Here is a 21037-nt window from a genome sequence, read left to right on the forward strand (position 1 = left end):
CCACGTGTCGAAAGCTGTCCCACAGTGGCAATATATGACGTAAGACAAGCCGGAGTGTCACGCCGTCGGATGTCGCAATTCTGGCAGTTGGGCGTACAACTTCCGGAAGAAAGCATGAGGGAATGCAAGTATTGCCGTCATTGCGGCGTCCCAACTTCCGGCCGCCAAAGTGTCCGTGGACTGCCACCGCTGCCGCAATGCTGCCTGGATCGTGGCCAGCGTGACACCCGTATGACGTCCCGAGGCGGAGGCGGAGCAATCGCTTTTTAGGGTGGGATAAACATGCCGGTCGGAGATGTGTTCCGGGCGCCAAGGTGCCGCAGACGCTTGCTTTAGGGTGTGCATGTCGACAGGTCTCCCAACAGATGGCACACCTGGAGAAAGAGCTGGGGTTCCTGGAGCAGTCGGTGCTGAAGGGACGCGTGCTGCGCACGCGCTGGGAGCTTGCCTGCCGCGAGGGCCCGCAGCTGGCCGGATGGTGAGGCCTTTGCCAATGCTACGTTAAAGAGAAGGACTGTGCGTCGCTTCCTTGTTAGTGGTTTGCCCAAACTCGACGAGAGACGGCAGACACGTCCATCTTGGCATCGCTGCCCGCTAGCGTTGCGCTCCTCGCGAGACTGTGACGTGCGTGGGCAGTGATGCTGACACGGGCTAGGTGAGGCTGCGTGAATCCATTAGTGATGGCTTTTGGGGGGAAACTGTGCGGGTCTCCTAGGTGGTATTGCCTTTGCTCGCTGGGACGGCGTGCAATCACGGCCAAGGGATGTTGGCCTGAAATTGTCTTTTTGTCGGTTTCACTAAAACTTTGATAGCAACGATATTCCCAGCCATGTTTAACCTTCAAGCTGAAACTCAAGCTCAATTCCGATTTTGTCTATATAAAAGCTTGTAACTCGAACGGAGGCGTCGATCAAATCGAGATTTCGTCTGAACAAAGTTGGAGCCCTGTTATGCTGTGTGTCCCTGACAAAACTTTTGTGTGTTTTCTTTATCGCAAAAATAAATTATGCATAGACAAACACTTAGTCTCTGCCCAAATGCTGTGCTAGCTGTCTGGACCAAATGCCAATATTTCTCAACTGACCATTATCCTATTCAAAAGTTACAAACAAATTTCTGTAAGTTTCAACAGGAAATGGGGCCCATTCCCGATAGCTGATGCCATTTAGCTCCACATATTTGTGGGCTTCGTTACTCGCCATTTTACAGCGAAGCTGTTTATGGCTAGGTGTGTCAACAAAAACTCGGGTCCCGAATTCGATGCAAAATTGCTTCATTCTGTGCAAAAGCTTATATGTCTCATCACTTGGATGTTCATTTTCAGTAGATATCAATAGGCAGCATTTTGAAGGTCAGTAGACTCTCGGGTAGGTAATAAACGTTTCCCAAAGATTTGCCGCTGCGCGACCCGTTTCGGCCATGTCTATGCTCGCAACGCCCTCTCTTTGTCGTCGTTCAAAGCGCTTGCATGCCTAATTTCTTTCCTTCCGCTCTTTCGGGGTGGCGATCCCGCCGCGCGTGTCTAGTTTCCTCCGGCTCCTCGGAGCGGCGATAGTTTGTACCATGGTTCAAAATCTTGTGTCACGTCTGTGTTGTGTGCTCAACAGCTTCGCTGGTCATCCACCTTCAGAGAGTGGAATGGCTCATAATTTTTGGATTGAAAATTTCCGAAAATCACTTCTAACTTTTGAACCAAACTCTGAAACTTCGGCATCTCATTCGGACCACCAGCCCTACATATGCAAAGGAGGAGGAAGGGCCATGCGAGAGTACAGGAGGAGCCGAAAAGGGTCGACCGGAACAAATGGCTGCTTTGTCGGGTGCTGCCACACCTCTCGTTGGGCATGCTGAAATTGACTTCTTTTCTTAACGTGTGGTAACTTTGCTATAATGGCTCAAGCGGAAAACTTCTCTCTTTTTGTTTCTAGTCCCGAGACGGCAGCGACCTACGTCCAAAAGATCCGTGACAGCTGGCAGGCTCTGGCCAGGGACAAGGCTGCTAGAGGTAGGACTTTTGCAACTAATCCGTGTTTTTTTGTTTTTTTTGTTTTGTTTTGGACGTGGTTTAGAAAGTATGCTACGGAAAGACAGTGTAAGAGTAAAAATGTGGGCTCTTCCTCCGTTTCTGATCTGGGGCTTTTACATTTGTGACCTGTGCTGATACTGAAAAGGTGTTTGGTCTAGATATTTGTTTGTACGAAAAAGCAATGGATAGTACTGCTGCTACCAGTTGTGGGTTTCATTATTTTGTGAGTGCTGCAAACAGTCTGGTTCTGGGATTCTTTTCTGTTGCTTTGTTCTTGCTATTTGTTCTCCTTGCTAACGCAAATATTGCTCTACTTGTCAAGTTTACGTCGAAGTCTGTGTTTTTTCATTGCCCGTTGTATAATCAAAGCTCGATTTCTTTCAGAACTATCGTTCCACGACAAGCAGTTCCACACACTCGAGAAGTGAGTATCTAGTGGCCTTTCCTTTTAGTGCCACGCCTAACACCATGCTAGGGCTCTATGCTAACGTACGAGTTACACCGAAGGATGTTGTACAAAAAGGTATGGAGGTTTTCAAGGCTAATTTAAATACAAAAGTATATTTTTCACAGTTTCAAAATTTTCATTTTAGCATAAGACAATGTGGACCTTTTTGTTTCGAATTTACGAGAGATTATTTGTAATGGCAAAAGTTAAGCCTTTTGCAAATTTTGTCTCGTACAAGACATACAGTAATCCTTCGTTATAACAGTCAACGGAGCAGCAAAAAAATTTTGCTGCTCCGTTGAAGCAGTGGAGCAAAGAAAAAACGGCATTCCTTGTAGGGGGACGGGGACACTGTGGGACAACCTGTTCAATTGAACAAGCCTTGGTTATGAAAATCTCGCGGCAGCTTTACCGAGTAAAGAAATTAACGGGTGTTTGACGATAATTTCATCCGGCCTTCAGTTCTTTTTGAACTTGTCCAGGCATCGCAAGAACACTGTGACCGCTGTTGCACTCCACTTTGTTTCGAAGCAGCCGTAGGATGTTTCGCATCTCTGCATTCGTCGGCATTTCCCAAGGTGCCTCTCCGACGTCGCTTGGTGTTTACCCTGGCCACACGCGATGGTGGACAGTGTCGAACAGCCATTGCCGAAATGTCAAGTTATTTGTCGATCTTGGACTTAGACCGGACACTTTTTTCAACCTCGCAGATCTAAGCGGCATTAAAAGCGGTGCTCTGCGCGGTCTGCCCTCCATCATCCGTTTGCTCCGTTCCTTGTTGGTCTCTGTGTGCCTCAGTGTAGGCTCGCATGCTTTCGGCTTTACGGCCTTCGTAATAAGCATGGTAGGCCGCCGATACGCTTAGAGTAATCCGGTTCAAAATGCGTGCATTTCGGTTGGGACCACGTCGAACTTCGATAAAAGCGGCAATTCGAAAAAAGCGATTTCGTTATAACGAGGGATTCCTGTATAATATGTGCTGACACAACTCAATGGCAGGGCATTTTGTTGCTCGTTCTGGTGCACGTTTCTGTCAAGAAGTTGCACTAACTAAAGCTTCTTGTTTGTCTTGAAAGTATGCACCTTCAAATGCACCAGTGCACGAGGGTTGTGCCTCGTGGAACTCTCGGAAGCAATCGGCGGCAAAGTCCTTACTCGGGGCGCACATCTCGTGCAACGGTACTTGTTAAAAGCGTGAATGCTATTGAGAGATTTTAGTGGTAACACGTGCTAGAGTTTATTTGTGCTTCTAGCATAGCACAGGAGACAGCTATAGCGCTGTGGGCCTTGATTGTGTGCGCAGGAACAAGATCCGGCAGACGTGTCAGAAGCTGCTCTCGCTGCTTCAGGAGCGCTGCCGCCACTCCTGCCACCAGGTGGCGCAGTCGCTCGAAGCATGGGCCAAGTGAGTCGCACGCCGTCGCATTGTGTGCCTCGATTGCAACGTGCCTCCAGAGTCGCTTTGTCTTAGGTGCACTTGTGTCCTGATCCTTTCAAAACTCAACTTCAATTTCACAGCAGAACCTTTCTACATAAGTCACTCTGTAAACACAAACCTTCACAACATCGCTACAGTTACATACTGTATGTCAATGCCTCAACTTCACCCTAAAAAGAAAAAAAAAAAAAAAAAAGAGAGGCGAGCTTGAAACACTGTTAGTTGGGCACTTGAAAGTTTGGACACATTCTAAAGACAGTGACTTAGCGAATGTTTTTAGCAAATCTACTTTTTATTGGGCCTCACCGAATGAGATGCATCAGTGGCCGATTCACGCTTGGAGGCGCGAGCCAAATTTAAGGTTACGGCCAGTTGACCCGTTCCTGTCGTCTGCAATGGACCTGCCTAGGGTGCCTTCTGTTTAGGGTGATACCACTCCTTGCTGTAATCAACATCATGCGCTCACGAAGGGATCATCATCATCATAAAACTTTGTGCCAATAATCAAGCAACAATGGTCTGCAATATAGCTCGGTGAAAGAGTTGTACAGCTATAAAACATGCTCAGTTAAACTTATTTAAAAATGCAAATAACAGTAAAATTAGCATGCAACAAAACAGGACAGTGCATTGCTAATGAAAAAAAATAATCTCATCTAATTGTCTATTGAGATTTACGTAGCGATCAAAAATATCAAAATTTTCACGCCCGAGATTGTTTGCACATATCTGCATTCCTGTTGTTGGTGATATAATATGTTGATTGTGGGGATAAAAAGTGAGAGCTCTCCTGTTTAAGCGAGCTAGTACGTTCAAATTCACTGTGCATTAAAGTGTTGAGTCAATGCTTCCTGTGAACTATTCTACGTAAAAACGCAACCTTGCACGATAATCTTATGAGGGATAGACTCTGTAAGCCAAATTTTTTATCAGCGAGGAGTTCATAGTTGTAAAAATGCCTTTGGCCAAGGTATTTGTCATAGATTACAGTAAAACCTTGTTAATTCGGATCTCATGGGACCGACAAAAATGTCAGAATTATCCAAAAGTCGAAATATCGAAAGAACAAAGAAAACTGCACGAAAACATTTCCCTGTGACATACCTTTATTTTGAGAAGAAATATGTTATTACCGCCTGCTTTCTGGACGACACTTGGGTGGAGACGGCAACTTTCCTTAGCGCAGTCGAGTGCTTCACCGCACTTGCACTGTCAGGCTACGCATCCCGTGCGCTGACAAGATAGCACAGCAAGCCCTCGTCTAGTTTCGGGTGCACCACCTTCCAAGGCCGCTTTCTTTTCGCGTTGAACTTCTCGCTTTCGATATCGACCTCAAATTTCACGTACGTGGCCAAACTGCTTCTCTTGACGTCATAACTTTCCGTCACTTGTCGAGAGACGCCGTCCTTCAAGGCCCTCAGTATTTCCACTTTCGTCGCTAAATTCTTAGCCTAGTACAGCTGCAACGGAAAACGAGTAGCACAACTGACCAATAATCGGAGCGGCGAAATCGCGACACCCGGTGCTATTTTTCTTGAGCGCGCCGATAGCGAGAGTGCCTGTCACGTTGCATTTTTCAATGCTGGGGTGGCCGGCGAAAAATTGAGGTATAAGATAGCTGTTAAAATGGCGGGTTTTAGGATCCCCGCGTTGGGGCATAAAACGTGACTGTCACTCTAGCTATCGGCACGCTCGGGAACAATAGCCCCGCGTGTCGGGATTTTGCCATTCCGGTCGTCGGTCGCTTGTGCTACCCTTTTTCCATTGAAGCTACGCTTCTGCCGCTTCCATGCCAGGAGAGTAACGCGCTGAAGCACGGCAATACAGAGCAAAACCGGTGCGAAACACTGAGAACCGGAAGAGCGAAGAGCCATGGGAAAACCAGAAAAACTATGTGTGCACCTCGGATGGATAGCGGTCATACCCTTTGGATTGGACGGTAGCTAGCGCCACCTACTGAATTTGTCCGAATTAACCATAGCGCGCCGCGTTCCCTCCGAAGTAACGAGCATTTGCTGCCATTGAATAATACATACGTTTGACGGGACTGGATCGGCAGTTCAAATTATCCGAATTTCCGAATTAGCGGGGGTTGAATTTACGAGGTTTTACTGTACATGCACTAGGCATCCTTGAACTGACTCTATTTTGGGTGCATCATGTAGAGTGAGCAAATTCCACACTACCGAGCCAAAATCTAGTCTAGATCTGATAAGAGAACAGAATAAACGTAGGAAGCAAGCATAGTTCACAAACTTTCTAGTTAATCGAGTAATCATACCCAGTAATCTAAATGCAGAGCAGACATTGTAGGTGACATGGCAGCCATATGAAAGAGTGATGTCGAAGTACACTCTAAGATTATGAAGCGATGAAACCCTTAAAATACACTTATCATCAAGTGAGTATGAATACTGTACAATTTCCTGTTTTTTTTACTGAAAGACAAGACTGCAGTTTTTTCTGGATTTTCCTGACACCAGTTTAAAAAAAATGTGATGCGTCACTCTGAAGAAGGTCACAGTCGTCAATCAAGCTAATACTGAAAACGAGCTTGATATTGTCCGTAAATAACACACAGCATGTTTGAGTTTATTCCTCTAGTAGATATGTCATTGATAAAAATCAAAAACAAAAGTGGACCGAAATCGGAGCCCTGTGGTACCCCCCTATAACGGACAAAAATGATTGGAGATGTTATTTAAAATGCGTACAACTTATTGACGGTCAGTCAGATAGCTTTCAAGCCATTTGAAAGGCACGGGAGAGGCCCTTTTCATGACAATTCGTGCAATAGCAAATCGTGGTTCACTTTATCGAAGGCCTTCGAGAGGCCAAAATAAACAACGTCAACTTGGCCGCGATTGCAAACAAAAGGTACGAATAATCAAGAAAGGTACAAAGGTTTGTCTGGACCGAGCGTCCCTTGATAAAACCATGCTGATGAGATCTGATACGTCGCCTAAAATAAAAAGACAGAGGGGTGGGCATCACTATCTCACATAACCTTAGCAAAAGAAAGAAAGAAGAAAAATAGCCAGGGAAACAGAACGCTGCCGCATCAGTCATTGTTAAGAGCTTGTGCAGGGAGACGCACTTACATAACTTCCTAAGCAGTAAAATAAAAAAAAGCGTCGCAACAAAATGGTCTGATGTCGCCACCTTGAACAAAGCACGAATAAAGGAACCCCAGACCCGCTTCCTTGGGCGATTAAAGCCCTGTGTTTCGAAGCACTTGAGCTCCAGGTACGGAGCCCGGGTCTGAGCTCCCCCATGTTGCACGTGTCCAGGGATGCCTTGGAGCTGCTGTCGCGAACCAAGCGAGTGGAGAGCGAACTGGACTCGTGCATGGACATGATCTCCTCGTACGCCGCAGCATTGGACAAGGTATTTCTTTCGCAGCTGCGTGTTCCCGTTGCCTTGCAGGAACAATTTTTAAAAAAACATTGAAGTGAGAAAAAAAAAATTTTTGAAGGGCGATATTGGGACACACAAGTATTCTTTTTGATAACTTTTGCACGAAAAAAAGTTTTCTTTTGTGCAATATATACATTGTTAGACGCAATTTAAGTAGAGATCATGGCCCCATTCTAAGCCCTGCCCACATATCAGTGGCCCCGCGCATTGCTACTGGATTGGCTTGGCTAGTCGACCAAACATGTTCGGAAGCCTATCGTCTCCATTTTCCCCACATCCGGTGTGTCTAGTCTGGATGTCTCACACCGTCTGTTAGTCATGCGAGGCACGGCAGCCTCCGGCATCGTCTGCTATTCCACACCACCGTCTATCGCCGTCTGCCAAGGGCAGGCGTGGACATGAAAGCTGCACGTCAGCGTCCGTGTGCTATTCTGCCCTCGTCTAAAAACGTCTGCGAGACACAACTATGAAAGCACGTTCTAGTGTTTCATGACACACAAGCCACGGTCCAATATAAGCGTCTATGTGCGGTAAAAACGACCGAAAGGACTAAGAAAGTCAACAAAATAAATATGTAGTCCTTCCAGTTTTTCTGTTCTTATTATTTTTTCGCACGGCATCCGCGAGCAAGGTGGGTGAGCGTCATGACACACAACTAAAACGCGACCTGCAAATATTTGCATTGGCAAGCCAGGTGCACTGTAAAGCGTAGAGCCACCACTCTCCTTTCGAAGCAAAATGACGGAACAGACCTGAACAAACTTGATGCGAACTGAACGTCCGATTACCTCCAGCCAAATTGCTCGCAAATTCTTACCTCTGTACGTATCTTCTCGGGTATTGAAATCACGATTACAATCACGACAGTCGCACAAAGCAGCGAGGCCGGTTTTACGGGAACGAGTATCTTTATTCAGCATCGACACAAGCAAAGGAATGGATCGAGCCAGATCAACTAAGATAGTTAATGTAGGAGGCTAGGCTCAGGCCAGTCCCGCTACCGCCCGCTGTGAACTCGAGCACACGCGCAGCGCCAACAGCGCCTCCGAAAGCGTGTACTTGCGACAGCTGTCTGCTGCTGACTAGATCGGTCGAGGGGATCTTCGTCTAAACACCTTGGTATACGCAGAACGACTCGCACTCACTAAAATAGATAAGCTCGACGAGCCGATCTCGTTGATCACACCACAGACGCCGGCAGCCATGTCTGTGATCATTTGAAACCTAAGGGGAAAGGCAATATCGGGATATTTTTGAAAACAATATCGACCCGATCTGGATTCTTTGTTTCTCAGGCATAAAAATATTGCATATGAAAGTTAAAATGAAATAATGACCCTATCTGGATTATTTCTTTCTCTGGCACGGAGAGACAATTTTACAACTAACATTTCACACGTCGGTCCTCTCTCCAACCAGTCAGAGCCGAGACAAGGTGCTTAGATTTGTGAGCACTGGGCAGGACCTAGAGCAAGACTACCCCCACTAAATTGTGTCTAACAACGTAAATATTGCTTGCACCAATTTGTTTTTTTAGTTAAAAAAAAACAAAAGTTACTTATTTAAAAAAATGTTGATTTGTTTATATTTGTTCTTCTCTTCTTCGAATCCTTTGGGTCTGAGGGGTATTCCGAAAAGACATTGTAACTTGTCGTCCATTTTGTCTGCCTTTTTTTTTTTAATCTTTGGTAGTGGTTGTAGCGTAGTGGAACATTACTACTTTATTATTAACACTTCTCTGCAAGAGTTTAAGCATTTTAGTGAAAAACCCGAGACTGAGGTAATGACAGACGACGACAAGAAAGAGAAGGAGAACGTCTCAAGTTTAAGCAGTTGCGTCACTGTACAAGTTTCATGGGAACACTTCTGCCTTGGTGTGTGATGGTTGGTGTTGAAGGATTTTTAAAATGGTTTTTGAAATATTTATTTACAAAATGGACAACTCCAACACCGGCCAAACGATTCCATATGCATGGTACGCAAGAAATGGTTTTAAAGAAAACCTGGAAAAACCGTGCAGGCTAGTGGTGGGCAGAGGTAGTCGAAAAACGGCACAACAAGACGGACGACGAGCAAGTTGGATTGGAGTGGGGCAGAGGGCATCCATCTTTGTGCACCTCCTCCGCAGGTGGGCTCGACATTTGAGTCTGTTGTCGGCGGTCTGGTCTGCGACTTGAAGGCAAGATGTCAGAGCCAAGGGCAGAACGGTCTGAGTTTGCCGAAAAACGCTGCCAGCGACGACGCTCCTTGTGCTCAGGAAACCCTCAAGGACGGGTTGTCCGGGCGTCCCAAGAAGGTTCCTGGGCGCATTGTTTGTGGGTAAGCTTGGGCAACACTGGCTTCGAGCAGGGGCGGATCCAGAACTCCGTTTCGGGGCGGGGGCGGGGCGGGGGCGGGTGGGATGAAAAATGTGTAGGGATACTATTCTCCCATTCTTTCTTGTGCACCGGCTGGTCCACCAGTGGCGTAACTAGATATGACGGTGCCCATGGCAAATGAAATTTCGTGCCCCTCGTGATGATAGTGATTATGAGATCATCATCATCATCATTATATTATTATGGGTGGACTCGGCTCGGCACCCCCTCCCAAGTGGCGCCAGGGGCACTTGTAGCCCCCTGCCCCCCCTAGTTAAGCCACTGGGGTCCACTCATGTCAAATTGCTCTCCTAGAAGGGGGAGGGGGGAAGGTGGGGGGGGCCCCCCGTCGCCCCCCCCCCCCCCCCCCCCTTCTTGGATTCTTCCCTGGCTTTGAGGACTTTCTTTTTTTACTTGTGGTCCAATTGAAATAAAATTTACGTAGCTTATCTGCCTTTAAAATCTTACTGCAAACATGTACTTGGTTTTGATGTAGCCTAATGAGTTTGGATAATGTTGAATGTTTAATTTGCAAAGATTATGAGATGGATTAAGACAAATTGAAATACTAAAATCAGAAAATACATGTCAGTAAACTGCAAGGTCTGTGAAATCTAATAAGGTGTACTAAATGAAAGCGGTAGGATTTTTTATAGTTTTTTTGACACTCGAGTTTTTAGTTTAAAAATTTTAGCGGGAAGCATAAAAGGCATCTAAAGACACCTGAAGCCATATTTATACCTTTTATTGGATTTGCACATACACCTACCAGAGAAAGAAAAAAAAAACATATGTAGATTAGATACATGCGAGTGGAGATGTGGCTTTCGTAAATAGCAAAGTGTGTGAATGGTTTATTCTGAAATAATAGCAAAAAACATGTACAGACATTTTACAGTGAAATCAGCTTATAATGATAATGAAAAAACCAGAAAATTCAATCCTTATAGCCAATTATTATTCTATCTGGACTAGAAAGAGCGTTTCAAAGTCTAGAAACTGATCATTATATGCAGTACATTGTTATATGTGGTATCGTTATAAGTGGATTGCACTGTATTGGTATGCATTCATATCAGTATTTCTAAATAAGAGATTTATTTCATGAAAATACTTCAGGGCAAGTTGATAAGTGCCTGCCAATCTTAAAAAACACAATTTCACAATTGTTCTTTTTTTGTTTTAGCAATTTTTTGCTTTAAAGAGCAGTGTCTCCTCTTAAAAGATTTTACCTATAGACATTGCACAATCTTTAACCTGGTTGTGGGTTATTGCATTGCTTACAGGTATACATCATATTTTTTGCATAGGATTCATATTAAAAAAAATCTAGAGTAAAAAAGTCTGCAGTCCTCCCATGCATTTGGGCTACCTTGGAAAGGCTGAGAATTGTCGCAGATGTTGGTGGTACGCATGGGCCCAGGTGGCAGGTTAGGCTTTAGTGAACAAAGGGTAACAGCAAACTACCACTGGCAAGATTGGTGCTTAAACTCTTAGCTTTATTTGCCAGAAAACATAGACATTGTGCATTGTATAAAAGAAAACTGAAGTTGACAAGCACTCGATTAACTTTTTCGTGTTGCAGCAAAACGAACATGCCTAACGTATTAGCTGTTTTGTTTTTCCGCTTGTCTGTCGCTTCCTTCCTCACTCTTCCTTTCTTGGTACTGTTATCGGTGTCGGCGCTTGTCTTTACCCTTGTTGGTGGCCAAATCTTGCTGCGTAAAACCAGACCGTGAACTTGTTATCGCAAAAGCCAGCTGTCATAAAAATATTGGGTGCTTGGAAGAAAAGAAAACGTTTTTTTTTCGGCTCGCGTAATTGGATTATGCATTGCAGAAACCTAAAGATCTGTGAGAATCTGACACTAGCGGTGTCAAGAAGACTCAAAAGCTTGAGAACACCATATCTGGATCATAAGAGGAATATGAAATTTTTCCACAAGTGGACGTCTACCTAAACCCAATGTGGTCAAAACAACAAATGACTTAACCCCTTAAGTGCCTTGGACGAGCTGAGCTCGTCGGCCATTTTTTGGCTAAAAATGCCGTGGACGAGCTCGGCTCGTCCAGTGGTTTTTTCGGTAGTCCTCAATTCCACAGACGAGGTAGGCTCGTCCGAGTAGTTTTGCGGCGTTGATCATAGATGGCAGCACTCGTATTACTTGGCAAATATTTTTTTTGCCTCCGCTGATTTTTGCGTAGTAAACTTTTCAAATTTTATGTGTAATACTACAGGAATAACAATTCAAAACAAAAAAATATTAGCACTTTTAGGTTACTTTTGGAAAAAGAAAATTTGGCACTTAAGTGGTTAAATTTTACCTAGACGCATATAGATGCACTTGTGGATGCAATGAAATACACTTGGCAGTGAGAACGAGAATATTGTTTTCTTTCTTGGTGACAAGATTTTTCACTGAAATAAATGGTACAGGTGTCGCGAATACCCGGTACAACAGGCTTGGAGAACGCCAAAGCAAAATTAGTGGGGTAAAAGAAGACAAGGTGCGTTCGACAGGCATCTCGATGTGTAGAACTGTTTTTTTTTTTTCCTTCTTCACAGCCTGCAACGGTTGAAAGAGGAGCAGTTGGAAATCCTGGAACTCATTGAAGCTAACCACATCATGATGAGGAGGTGAGTGTCTGCATTGAGCTATGCTTGCGCTTCAACCCTGTTGATGCGTATACTGGAACATGTGACGGCACAAGTCCCGCTTCTTCACGAAATGTATTCGAGGGCTCGGATCCTTGAGGAAAATGTGACGGAACTCCACGGAAATGGCTACAAAATGTCTAAGACTTACTTCAGAGGACAACCTGGACAAAAGAACAATAACTGAAAAGTAGTGTATAAACTGAATGAAAAAAAAATTTTTTTTTAAACTCGCTTTGACAAGAATTGAACCCACAATCCCATCCTTATAAGCCTGTTCGTTTTTCGGCATCGTTTTCCGCTTAAACACCAGGTACGGGGGCAGCTTGTGGCCATCGGCCGTGCAGCACAACATCTCAGTAAAGCGATTGTGTTCGTTCCCCGTCGTTAGCAAATTCACCTGGCGACAACTCTTTTCAGCGATGGTTCTTCTGCTCAGCATGTTGAACCAAACCGGCATCTGATCGGCGTTGCCGATCTGGCCGAGCATGAAGCTGTTCCGCGTTCGGAGATCATCAACATAGCGATGGAACTCCTGCAGCTTTTCCTCGTAGGCGTCCGGCAGCTTCTGGCACACAGTCGTTCGCCTTCTCAGGCTTAGCCCGTTGCACTTCATGAAGTTGGTTACCCACTTCTTCGATATCTTAAACTCGCTGCGCGCAATGTTCAGCTCCGTAGCGACTGCATGTGCCTTGCACTCAATATCTTCGTACGAAACACTGAGGCTCTTTATGTAGGGAAAAGTCTCTAGAACCCTTCATTCGGCTCAGAATGCGTGTAAACCCGCATACAGGTCGATCGAATCCGCGTATAGGTCGAACCCCCAATTGGAGACACCCATTTCTGGAAAAAAAGGTTGTCTTATATGCGGCAATATACGGTATGTTGACAATTGACTTATCGAAGGGGGGAACGGTGGCCGAGTCTGTTAGCGTATTCTAGCTCGTAGCACATAAAGCGAAAGAAAGCTTATGATGCAGAATTCAAGAATTGCTGGATTACTATTTGTTTTGTAAATTAAAATCTTATTGGCACGCGTTCGTGTACTCACCACTGTGTGACGGCATTGAAAGATACCAGGCTAGCGGTCGCGCCGCCAGTATTGCCACTGGCAAAGTTTGTCATCTACAGCCGAGACACTTTGGAAGTGGCTGCATTGCTCTCGTAGGAGTGTGTGTGGCAGCACGGCTGAGTCGGCCATACTTTCAGTACGCGACAGCTGCAGCGTGTGGCGCAGCGAGAATGGGGAGAGGTGCACGACCGAGCTGACTGGTACCTTTTTCACATGGCGGTCACTATTTCGACGTCCACAATCAGTAATTTTTTGTAATTTTTTGACGTCCGTGACGCCACTTCCTGAAGACATGAAAATTAAAACAAAATATTGTGTCCTTCGTAAAAAATTGAACAAAATTATTTTGACGTTTTAAATTTGGAATTTTGGACAACTTTGGAGCTTCAGAGTTTATACTGGAAATGATTGAAAGTGGCGGTAAAAAAATATAATCTTGCTTGCGAGGTTCAACATGCTTTTTCTGAAAACAAATGTTGTGCAGTCAACTGCATTTTTTATGACTCTTTAAAGATGGGAAATGCAAAAAATACTTATTAATGTGTAGGTTGTCTGAAATGTCGGGGCTCGATCTAAAATGGGCCGTAAAAATCGGTGGCTTCACATAGCAATCTAAACTTTTCGTCAAAGGTGTATTTCGCAGGTCGGTTTTACCTCGTAAGATTAAGAAGCTTGCCAGGTTCAATGGCAGACGGCGATCGGGTCAACTGGCGCTACCTCCTTGTTCCGGCTTGCTGTTAAAAAAAATGAAAGCCGTTTACAACTCCCTGTAACGCCGGATTAGAGCGCAGCTCTTGAGGAGGAGGATGGAAGGGTACTGAGGGATAGGTGACTCCCTGAGGTCACGTGACCTCGGGGGGATGGGGGGAGGGTTCACGTGACCTCAGGTATGTCACGTGACCTCAGGGGGGTCACATGACCTCAGGGGGTCACATCACTTCAGGGGGGTCATATGACATCAGGGGTCACGTGACCTCAGGGGGTAACCCTCATGACACTCGTCAAGGTAACCCTCATGACCCTCGTGAGGGTAACCCTTGTGAGGGTAACTCTCGTGACCCTCGTGAGAGTTACTCTCTTGACCCTCGTAAGAGTAACTCTCATAACCCTCGTAAGGGTAACTCTCATAACCCTCGTAAGGGTAACTCTCATAACCCTCGTGATCCTTGTGAGGGTAACCCTCGTGACCCTCATGAGGTAACCCTTTTGAGGGTAACTAACCCTCGTAACCTTCGTGAGGGTTACTCTCACGAGGGTTATGAGAGTAACCCTCATGATCCTCGTCAGGGGAACCCACGTGAGAGTAACCCTAGTAACCCTCACAAGGGTTACAAGGGTTACGGCAACGGTGACGCCGCTCAAGCCGGAAACGGGCGCCTAAGAGCTGCGCTCTAAAATATTGAAACTGCCCATGACGAACGGGGTCTATTAAAATTAAGATAATCTTTTCTCAATGTACCTTTGGCTTAAAAACAAATGCGGACAATGGTAGCAATACCTGAAGTAACAGAAATAAAACGCAGTTGCATAACAACGGCCCTCTTGCTGCCGACGGATCGCATCTTCTTGTCACCTGCATTTTTCGCTGGTTGGCCATGGCTTTCTACGCTGCTCCCAACGTCGTCTATCAATACGTGCGCCAAATCTGCTCCACCACTCGACTCGATCATCTGCGCCGCCAGCCGCCGTTGACCCTGACAAGTCTTTTGGCCCTATTTGTTACAGGAGGGGAGCTAGGCCTCGTAATTTTACCTGTGAAATACACCTTTGATGAAAGCTTTCGATCGCTTCTTGTAGGTGCCGATTTTTGTAGCCAATTTTAGATAGAGCTTCGGCATTTCAGACACCCTATACATCAGTTACCAGGCTGCATGTGACGTTTGCTTGGTTGTGTTAAACATTACAGAATGAGGCACCATTGCTTTTCATGATATATTTCACGTGTTTCATATAGACAAATGTGCTGAATCTTGTGTCATAAAATTTGCAGTTGATTGGACACTTGCTGTCAGAAACTGCATGCACCTCGTACAACCGTGGTGCGAAATGCAATATGAGAATGTTTTGCTCGGTGCGTCAGAGTCTTTGTTGCTCTTTCGTGCCAGTCCAGAAACATCAAGAAGGCAATATTTTCCATTTGCAACATTTTATCTAACATCCCAATCGTTTCGTAGTTAACCCACTCGTTATACCCGAACCAAAAAGAAAATCGGGTGGGGGTCAAGTGCAAAGCAAGACTGCAACCCATACAAAGACGCGCTCACACAGTAGTGGAGATGTGGAGGAACAAAAAGCGTGCCAAGCTCTCAGTGGTACATAGCGTATGCACTTATATTTGTTACGTGCAGCAAAGGGATATCCAGCTTGGCTTCGTTATAGATTCAATATGGGCAACTCCGTTTAATTTTTGTTTTTGAAAAAACAATGGAGTCCTCTTCCGTACCACCTATGAAGACCACACGTCAAATATTACGACGTAGTCTAAATGTTTGTTAAATGGTCCGGAAAACTTTGCAACTCGCCAAATTGCCGAAATCGGCTGACTCGAGCGGGCGAATTGAGGCGCAACCAACAGCGCAGACAAGGCTATGGCGTGGACGTAGCCAACATTGAGCTAAACTTCATCACCATTGCCCCCTTTTGCCTGCTTTGACTTTTCTTGGCAAGCGTAACGGGTGACGTCAGCAATGCTTTCTCTCGGCACTCAGCGGTGTCCACGTGATTGGCGTAACGCGCATGAGCAGCACGCTCCTTGGGAGCCATTTGGCCGCCCTGCCGTTACTGCCATCTCCCTCGTCACAACCGCCATTGTTGTCTCACCGTTTGTGATTATTGTCTCTCGGAGTTTCGTCCACACTACAGACACTATGTGCACAGACTTTTGCCACAGTTGTGCAGACGTTGAATGTCGTAGACATCAAAACATGGTGAAGAGTGCGGTACAGACGACACTCGTGCCTGGCACACGCCCGCCCCAATCCTGCCCATCGTCTTGTAGAGGATCACATGACATCTCGTGCCATGTGATAGCCATGTTCTTGGCGGCCCGAGACCAATGTTGCCGGATGGAGCCGAAGTTTCGGTTTTGATTTCTGCTCGTGTTTAAAATTGGATTTAAAAAATATATCCCATTTTTGACGAAGCAAATTACGTAATGTTTTTTACTAAGGCTTTTTAATGTGAAATCACTCATTATCCAGAAATCTTTGGAATTGAGCGGAGTTGCCCTTTAAGTGATACACCTGGAGAAATAATGAGCGAGAGCTCAAAACATCGCTGCTGGGCATGTCGCGTCCGAAACGATCAACTGTCGAGCCAGTTGAGCACACACACTCTGAATAAGACATTTCTAGTGCCAAGTACTTCTGAGGCGTGGGACACCACTCCGTCAACACGACAGCAACAACACCACCAGAAACAGAACAGGACCCAAAGGCTATCACTGCAATGGCTGCATTTGACGGGGTGCAACGTTTTGATGTTTTACAGAAGTGACGAAGCAGATGTCAAAATAATTGTAGAAGTGTTTTGACGGTGTATGTTGAAATAGTCACATCGAAATTCACCCATATATTTGTACGGGGTCTCACCACGACAGCAGAAAGTTCAAACAGATCCAAGCAAATGCCACTCCTGAGTTTCGAGAGCTTAGCACGTTGCGTACGAGGGTTCTCAAAGCTAAAGCGATCTACCAGTCGATTGGATGGAATTCTTTTGGATTGACAAAAGTTTGCATTAACGCTAAAACAATTAGTACAATATGATAACACCACAAAACTTCGCACAAGAATAACGGCGAGAATTCTTGCCGTTATTGACCTTTGTCACTATATTTTAGATTATTGCTGGACTATTCCTGCTCAGACAATTTTTCCAGTGTTTCCAAGACTTCCGAAAAGAAACTTTTTTCTTCCCTAGGCACATACTCAATTGACCTCATAAGTGTGATGTCACTGCCCCAAACAAACCGTTATACAGGGTGTAAGATGGACAGGTGGGGAAACGGCCCATAGAAGCCTACCGCAGCGCCGTGACCGGATTGTGTACTCGTCTGCTTGCGGGTACCCCCGACTTGCGACAGATGGCGCTGTGGCGAGAGGAAAAAATCGGAATCAGATTTGCGCGTAACTCTATGGGAGAGTGCGCAAAATAAACTGAGAGCACGACAGTCCTCCATTGAAAATCCGCAAGAAGCCATCTCCGTCAGTTTAGCCGGTCGCCATCGGTCGCACACGCGGAGTGAGAGTTCGCGGTGCTCCACATAGATGGCGCCACAGAAAAAGAAACACCAAGGGGGGACACAATCCGGTTGCTCATTTGGCTCTCGTTTCCCCACCTGTCTACCTTACACCCTACCGTTGGTCTAGGCAAATACATAGGATTAGATTTCGCTCCGAAAGAATGTTTATTCAAAAAGACGACGTGGAATTTAAACGTTTAAAAAGAATCGATATAGGAGGCCTGGATCTCTCACTTACCACGATAAAATTTGCCAAGATTTCGTTGTTGGTGAAATTTTTGCGACGGCAACATCCATTCGTGCTGCAGACGACGAATGCATGCAGAATTACAGAAACATGTCATCTGGAACAGCTTGGGGTTCTTTCGCATAATGATACAATTTTGATAGTGTATTTATTAGGAACATGGTGGCTCTAACAAAACTAATCAGGTTTCTAAAAACATGTATTTTCGCGCCATACGGGACTCTGTCGGAGGAAAATCATCACCACGTATAGATATATCGTCTGCAAAGAAAGTATGCTACTGCACCGGTGAGAGATGCATTTGTTTACTAGGTTTAGTATATATCAAAGCAGCATCATGCTCTCCTTTTGATTTACAGATTGACCTGCATCCTAACGAAGAGGTAATTAATTTTACTCTAACGTAAATGATTGGTTCGAGACTGCAGATTTCGTTTGAGGGCTAGCGATATGGGAGTATTAAGAAAACAAATTTGCTGGTTCTTCCGTTTTCAGCAAGAACCAAAATAGCGAAAGTATTAAACTGGGTAAGAACATCAGGTAAGTTTATATCTGTATATGGACAAATCGTTTGATGACAAATATGCACCAAAGCAACCTCATTCTATGCCATCATAACTATTTGAAACGCATGCCGACCCGCACATCGACGTTGATACACGTCGTCGTAATTTATTATTACGTCACGACACCGTTTTCACCCTTCTCCTTGCGATATCGAAGCATCTTTGGGAGACGTCCGCGCGCTAGCTCGCGCACCTCGAGCGTCGATCAAGGCCGTGCACGGGCACTCTTCACTTTCGAAATGCCACGCAAAGCTGTCGCTTGCCCCAATTGCCACGGCAAGTTTCGTCGTTTGCCACCAACTTTATGCAATGCAGTGCATGCTGCTCCCTCAGAAAGGACCACTGAACCCACACAAAGCCATCGGGCAATAGTGTCGTCTGCTAACAAATTAAAGCGGTTGCTGAACTGTATTACGGGCTTTTAGCATCGCTATATGGCACGGAAACAGTAGAAGGATCAATGATTCAACATGGAGAAGGCGCAATGCTTACAGAAAGTTATTCACTTTATTATTAGACAAATTCTCACCTCGTGTGGAGCACCCATGCATTTGAATATAGCAATGGCTCTAGCAATGGTTTGTCTGGAGCACAGCGCCATGTTGCGACATCATCACTTACGGGGTCAATCAACGGCATGAGCTAGATAAGAGCAAACGCAAGTATGCACGAGCGCGCACAGCATGTGACGGAGGTGGATCCGCATTCAGCGCACCGCTTTTGCTAGTGCCGCGCATTCCCGGTTTTTGGTTCCAAATAATTTATTAGTGTGCAACCTTGCATCTAGATGGCGCTACGAGACTATGCTGCTGCATACAGGTTTTCGACGCAGCAACGTAGTCGCGTAGCGCCATCGAGACATAAAGCTGCGTGCTGCAGAGGTGTCTATCGTCGCTGCTGCCGCAGCATTTCTTTTCTCTACGCGCGTCACTTGAGAGTGACAATTTACATAAAATCGATTATTTTTCACCTAGACAATTTACAATACCGGTCATTTTTGCTTTGTGGGGCCGTGCAATTGCTTTGTTGGACAGCAATGTTTGTTAAACAGGAATTTGTTGTAGTAGTCGGAGAAACACATTGAATGCGAGATTGGCGGGGACTCTATTTTACCTCGTTAAACGGGTGTTCTTGTAGTAGAGGCATTCGTTATAAAGGTGCTTGGCTGTACTTGTTTGAACAGAGTAGAGAGAGGCAGCTAGTTTGCATCTACCCTCAATAATTCCAACCACAGTTTGGTGCTCCAACATCCCTGTGCTTTTATCTTGTCCTCTCTTCGTTTCTACTCGTATAAATTAGAAACAAATGGTTGCAAAGTCCACCACAAGCCACAAAAATGTAATCTGTGTGCATGTATTTTAAGGGTAGAATCAAAGGTTTATTCAAGGGCCTTTTTGTCTCTTCCAGCTTCCTGAACCTCTCCTTGCCTCCACTTTCCAACGAGGAGTCGTGAAGAAGACTCCAAGGACCGCTCCACTGAAACGGGTTTTCCCGATGCCTCGTTTTCCAGGCCGGGCTCTCTTGTTGTGAGAACTGCCAGACGTTCCGCTGGTGACCGGAAATCAAGGATGTTTTTCGTATTTGAATTGTGGAATGCATTTCAAAGTGCCTTCGCATCCTAGATTTGCAAGCTCTCCGACGGCGTCTTCTTGACCTAGGTGGGACTAAAAAGTTCCACCCAAAACCATAGAAGCCGATTCTGAGCTACCAAGTATTCACAGATTTACACTGGAGTAGTATTTTTTTTTTTTTTTTTTTCTGCAATTTATGTAAATATTTTTTGTGCAATTTTACATTTTTGATGAAGGTGGACCAGAACTTTGTACATGCATTTTGTTTCCAAGGCACATAAATTTGGTTACGTGTGGAAAATGATCATGTACAAGAGCAGTTTAGTCTTGTCCGTTCTCTCAAGTATTTGTGTTCTTTTTTAATAATCTTGCAAGCAATTGACAGATGGTAGCTTGTGGCAACATCTGTTTTGCTGAATTGAGGAAGCAATGGTGGAAAAAATAAATGTTTTAATGTTGGAAGTCGAAGAATGTTTGGTCAGAGCTCTTTTTTTCGCAGCACTCCATAAGCAATGCATTTTGACCAAGAATGATTGATGCAACGTTGCGACGTACGAATGCAGGAGACACCGCCTACAAAAAAGAATGCTCCGCTCAATGCTGAACGTCCCAAGGTGTACCGAGCATTGGGCAGAGCTTTGTCTTTGTGAATGCAAGTTTTTAATGGCAGCAGCTATGTCAGTATTGCCAAGTGCGACACTGTATAAAGTACCGGTGCCACGGGCTGTCTTTGCGAGTGCGAACCCGGCAGACTTGCTAGTGTCGGTGAAGACTGCTGCATTCACCTTCGCAAGAACCCTCCTTGAAATGCGTACAAGCGCAAGCTAGCCCATGTTCCCGGTTTTGAGACATGCATTTCTAGTGCAAGCACTTGTTCTGCAGAATGCTTCAAAGCAGCAACTTTGAGCGCTCGTGCATGAAGCACTGGCTGCAATCTAAACTTAAGGGTGAACAGAGTATAGGCTTAGCGAGTAGAGCCTGTTGCATCTCGCACCTTTCT

At 45.3% G+C, this 21037-nt stretch overlaps 1 protein-coding gene across 3 annotated transcripts in view; it reads left to right on the top strand.

The window, feature by feature from the left end:
* Positions 1-20505, top strand: part of LOC8034689 (inhibitor of nuclear factor kappa-B kinase subunit epsilon) — a 42685-nt gene extending 22180 nt beyond the window's left edge. For 2 of the 3 annotated variants that reach the window (XM_040499695.2, XM_029977352.4), the window contains exons 14-21: positions 354-478; positions 1929-2005; positions 2411-2450; positions 3778-3879; positions 7203-7299; positions 9458-9648; positions 12252-12323; positions 19874-20505. In XM_040499695.2, the coding sequence (XP_040355629.2) occupies positions 354-478; positions 1929-2005; positions 2411-2450; positions 3778-3879; positions 7203-7299; positions 9458-9648; positions 12252-12323; positions 19874-19919 (750 nt within the window). In that variant the 3' untranslated portion in view covers positions 19920-20505. The remainder of the gene's footprint in view (positions 1-353; positions 479-1928; positions 2006-2410; positions 2451-3777; positions 3880-7202; positions 7300-9457; positions 9649-12251; positions 12324-19873) is intronic. The other variant, XM_042286860.1, reaches the window with a different exon arrangement.
* The last annotated feature ends 532 nt before the right edge of the window (positions 20506-21037 follow it).

This window comes from Ixodes scapularis, unplaced genomic scaffold, assembly GCF_016920785.2.
Source record: "Ixodes scapularis isolate PalLabHiFi unplaced genomic scaffold, ASM1692078v2 PGA_scaffold8__174_contigs__length_109621045, whole genome shotgun sequence".
NCBI classification, from domain to species: domain Eukaryota; kingdom Metazoa; phylum Arthropoda; class Arachnida; order Ixodida; family Ixodidae; genus Ixodes; species Ixodes scapularis.